The 4,442-nt window shown below is 60.1% G+C and overlaps 1 protein-coding gene across 1 annotated transcript in view; it reads left to right on the top strand.

The window, feature by feature from the left end:
• Positions 1-316: 316 nt before the first annotated feature.
• The window catches only part of LOC104987282, a gene marked incomplete at its 3' end in the record, with an annotated part of 9,515 nt that continues 5,389 nt past the window's right edge, over positions 317-4,442 (top strand). The window contains exons 1-4 of the mRNA XM_010838130.1: positions 317-670; positions 1,254-1,441; positions 2,928-3,015; positions 4,147-4,293. Coding sequence (XP_010836432.1) covers positions 560-670; positions 1,254-1,441; positions 2,928-3,015; positions 4,147-4,293 — 534 coding nt within the window. The remainder of the gene's footprint in view (positions 671-1,253; positions 1,442-2,927; positions 3,016-4,146; positions 4,294-4,442) is intronic.

A 4,442-nucleotide genomic window follows, 5' to 3' on the forward strand; every position in this document is an offset into this window, starting at 1 on the left:
ACATCAGTTCAGTTCAGTCGCTCAGTCGTGTCCAACTCTTTGTGACCCCATGGACTGCAGCACGCCAGGCTTCCCTGTCCATCACCAACTCCTGGAGCTTGGTGAAACTCATGTCCATTGAGTTGGTGATGCCATCCAACCATCTCATCCTCTGTCGTCCCCTTCTCCTCCCGCCTTCACTCTTTCCCAGCATCAGGGTCTTTTCCAATGAGCTGGTTCTTCGCATCAGGTGGCCATAGGATTGGAGTTTCAGCTTCAGTATCAGTCCTTCCAATGAAAATTCAGGACTAATTTCTGTATTTTCTTTTCTGATTACATTTATTCTTTGATTAAAGTCTTTTTTAGATAAAGGCAGGTCAGGGACATGACTGGGATTGGGGTGTATGTGGAGGGAAGAACCATACAGTCCTGCTCCGTTTCATGGCCTCTTGAAGATTTGGCTGAACCTTTGTGTCTGGGTGGGGAGGGTTGTGCTGTGGTGGTGGTGGTGGTAGATTAAGTTGCCCAGACACCCTAGATTGGTGAAGACTTCCTGTAAAAAAGGTCCCTGGAACCTTATATGACCAGCCATGCCTGTTTTTTGTCCTCAGAGCCTATGCAGGAAGGGAGACCAGCCCAGCGCCCCTCCCAGCTGCCTCCAGCCAGGCTCTGGGAGGAACTCAGGTTCCAGGTACAGAACCCCAGGGAAGGGACTCACAAGTGGGCCCCAGGGGAGGCACTGGCAGGAGGTAGGAGACGCAGTTCTCCGTGCCTGGGGACATCAGGCGTTGAGACCCACCCCTCCTACAGCCTGCACCCAGGGGGACTCCGCTGCAGATCCTGTGTGAAGGGAGGCTCCCCCTGCCACGGGTACCACCCACCCTTCCAGCCAACATCCGCTCAAGCCCCTTCCTCAGGGCTGGGGTGGCAGGTGACATGGTTTGGGGCAGGGCTGGCCCAGGCAGTGCTGACTGCACATGTCAGGGAGGGGCCCAGTCTTTCCTAACCCATCCAGAGCACAAGCACGTGGCCGGCTTGAGTGCAGGGCCAACAGGGCAAGGACCCCACCCTGCCTTCTTCGGGAGCCCCCAGTTGGGAGGAGGACAGTAACGTGTCCCGGGGAAGAGGGGCACGACATGGAGAACACTGGGGCGGCCAGTCCGGGAAGGCTCCCTGGAGGCCGCAGCCTCCTCCCGGGGGAGTTGGGTGCTGCTCCCACTCGGAGACACTCAGCGGTGGTGGTGACACGCCCCGGTCGGCCCGCCCCACCGCAGGGGAGCCGGACGAGGCCCCGGAGCGCGGCGCCGGTACCCTTCAGCCGCTTCACGATCCAGATGCTGGAGCAGAGCCTGCGGGAAGAGGACCTGCGCGCGCGGCACCAGGCCGCGCTGCTGCGCCTGCGCGAGAAGGCGCTGGAGGAGAAGACGCGCACCGAGCTGGCCTGGCTGGAGCATCAGCGAGGGTGAGCGCGTGCGCGCCGCGCAGGGCCCCCGCCCCGCTCCCACTCGGTACCCCCAGGGTAAAGCGCTGCTACCTAGGGTCATGGGCGTTTGGAGAAAGTTTGATGAGACCAAAAGTACCAAAAGGTGAATACAGTGGCTTTGAAACCTCCCCTAGCCCCACATCTGCGAGATCATCTCTGCCCATTTTCCAGGCTGTCTTGGCAGATCTTGTTAAGGGAGATACACAGATAGGTATTTAAACAGCATTTGGAATAGACTGCTGCTGCTGCTGCTAAGTCGCTTCAGTCGCGTCGGACTCTGTGCGACCCCACAGACAGCAACCCACAGGCTTCCCTGTCCCTGGGATTCTCCAGGCAAGAACACTGGAGCGGGTTGCCATTTCCTTTTCCAATGCACGAAAGTAAAAAGTGAAAGTGAAGTCGCTCAGGCATGTCCAACTCTTAGCGACCCCATGGGCTGCAGCCTACCAGGCTCCTCCATCCATGGATTTTGCAGGCAAGAGTACTATAGTGGGGTGCCATTGCCTTGGAAATCAGTCCCGAATATTCATTGGGAGGACTGATGCTGAAGCTGAAACTCCTATCCTTTGGCCACCTGATGCGAAGAACCGATTCATTGGAAAATACCCTAATGCTGGGAATGATTGAAGGCGGGAGGAGAAGGGGACAACAGAGGATGAGATGGTTGGATGGCATCACCGAATCGATATGGACATGAGTTTGAGCGAACTCCGGGAGTTGGTGATGGACAGGGAGGCCTGGTGTGCTGCACTCCGTGGGGTCGCAAAGAGTCAAACACGACTGAGCGATTGAACTGAACTGAACTGACACGCCGTTGTAACTTGAGTTTTCGTTTAAAAGTCAAGAAGCCCTCTCCCTGTCCCTGCACGAGCGTTACAACACTCAGTGCACCCAGCGCAGAGACAGCAGCCCCCTTAGCCGCCCTCTAACTGGGCCTCTGGGGCGTCTCCAGCTCCGTGCCCTGAGTCCTGAACATCCCAGAGAAGAATTCCTTAAGGTGGATTTGTGGAAGTGGAATTCATGTCAATGAGGATGCGTTTTTTACAGCTACTTGTTATTCCCATGTTGGTCTCCGAATAGCTCATTCCAGTTAAGATTACTGGTGGTTTACAGTTGTGCCAGGCTGGGGGTCTTCTATTCCATGATGACTCCCACCTTCCCAAAAGGGCCCTCTGGCTGGGCTGGGGTGCCAGCATGGGAAATACGCTGTCCTCCCTTCCTCCCTCCAGGCCCAAAGGTGGTCCTGAGGGGATGGGAAGAATGAAGTCTGGACTGGGGCCACTGGGCCCCTCGGGGCTCCCCCGCCTGCCCACGCACGGCCATCTCCTCCCGATGGCCCTGCGGTGAGAACCGGGCCTGCCAGGTCCACCTGGATGGCTCGGGCTGGCCAGGACTGTGGTTTTCCACACCCACGGGCAGGCCCCAAGGTCAGCAGTCAGTCCAGTCAAGCCATCTCCTCTGCCAGGTATCTGAACAGCATTGGCAGCTACGCGGCGCTGGTGGCCTTGGCAGAGAAGCAGCACCAGGCCCTCAGCTACCTTGAGCGGGAGCTGGTAAGGGCGGGCTCCCGGCGGGCGACCCCCAGGGGCTCCTGCTGCTCTCCGGGGGCTGGGAACGCGAGCACCCCACCACAGAACTCCTGGGTGCTTGGCACCCTCCAGGGCTGCTCAGGGCTGCAAGGGGAGCGTTCAGAGCTGGTGGGGGCAGCGCGGTGCTCTGACCATTGTAGCCTCTGTACAGTGGCCGGGCCTCTCTAAGCCTCATTAGGGGAGGACTGCAGCCGTGCGTGTTTCGATGGGGTTGTTGGAGGGCTTGGCCCAGCTAGCATGGACCTCTGACCTCAGAGGGGACTCGCAGCTTCTCTGAGTGCAGTTTCCTCATCTGGGGTCAGGGGCCACTGTGCTGGTGTCCTTTGATTTCGGTCTCCAGACAGCCCTGTGTGGGGTGGGAGCTGGATGAAGAGACTGAGGCCGGGGCCTGGCGCTCGTCTTTCCTGGGGTCCCTCAGCTGCGACGGGAGGGGTGGTGGTGGGCTTGACCTCCATCCTGTGGGACCTGTGTGGACCAGGGAGGTGGGGTGGTAGGTGTGGGGCTTCCCAGGCGGAGGGGCAGCAGGAGGAGCCCAGGAGACCGTGAGGAAGGGATGGAAGGGTTCCAGTTATCAAATGAGGCGGGGACCCTGGGGTCCCTTGTTGTGGGTGGAGACGTTGGTGGCCTCTGGGTCAGGGCCCTGCCCACTGGGGCGAGGGACCCAGCCCTGCCGAGCCTTAGTTTCTTCCTCTGACCTGGACAGGCTGTTGCCTCCCCTGGGGGGGTGCGTCCCAGCAAGGTGGTTCTGCCAAAGGGTGGCCATCAGAGATGCAGCAGGAGCCAGGGGACAGTCAGGGATAGAGCCCGGGACCTGGCGAGTGGGAGGGCGGTGGGGGATGGCAGGGGCACAGCCGGCTTGTGCCAGCCTTGCTTGGAGGTGCCCAAGGAATGAGCACCCCAGCTTCCCTCCTGCCTCCTGCTGGAGCCAGCTGATGGCCAAACCCAAGCGACAGGGGAGGCCAAAGTGTGGGGTTGGGAGGACCTCCTGACTGAGCAGGATGAGAAGGACAGGGACATCTGCAGGGGCCAGGGGTCCCCAGTGCCAGAGCTGCCCCGCCCCATCTCCGGGTGCCAACGTGTGCTCCTCTGGTTCAGAGGGGCATCCGGTACCTGCGGACCCTTCACCTGTCCTCTCACCGAGAGAGGAAGCTGCTCCTGCAGCAGCAGAAGGACATCGTCTCCGTGCAGAGGTCCGCAGCCCTCCTGCAGCAAGAGCTTCAGGACCGGACGCGGCTGCCTCAGGTAGGCGTTCTCACCCAGCCTGGGGGCTTGGCTCATGGCCAGAAACGCTGCTCACTGGCCGCTTCCTGGGCACGTGCAAGTCCTGTGTAAAACACCCGTGATCCAGGGTGGGAAGGGATTCGGAAGGGTCGGGCGGGAGGGGCAGCAGC

This window comes from Bison bison, unplaced genomic scaffold (assembly GCF_000754665.1).
Source record: "Bison bison bison isolate TAMUID 2011002044 unplaced genomic scaffold, Bison_UMD1.0 scf7180017845989, whole genome shotgun sequence".
NCBI classification, from domain to species: Eukaryota; Metazoa; Chordata; class Mammalia; order Artiodactyla; family Bovidae; genus Bison; species Bison bison.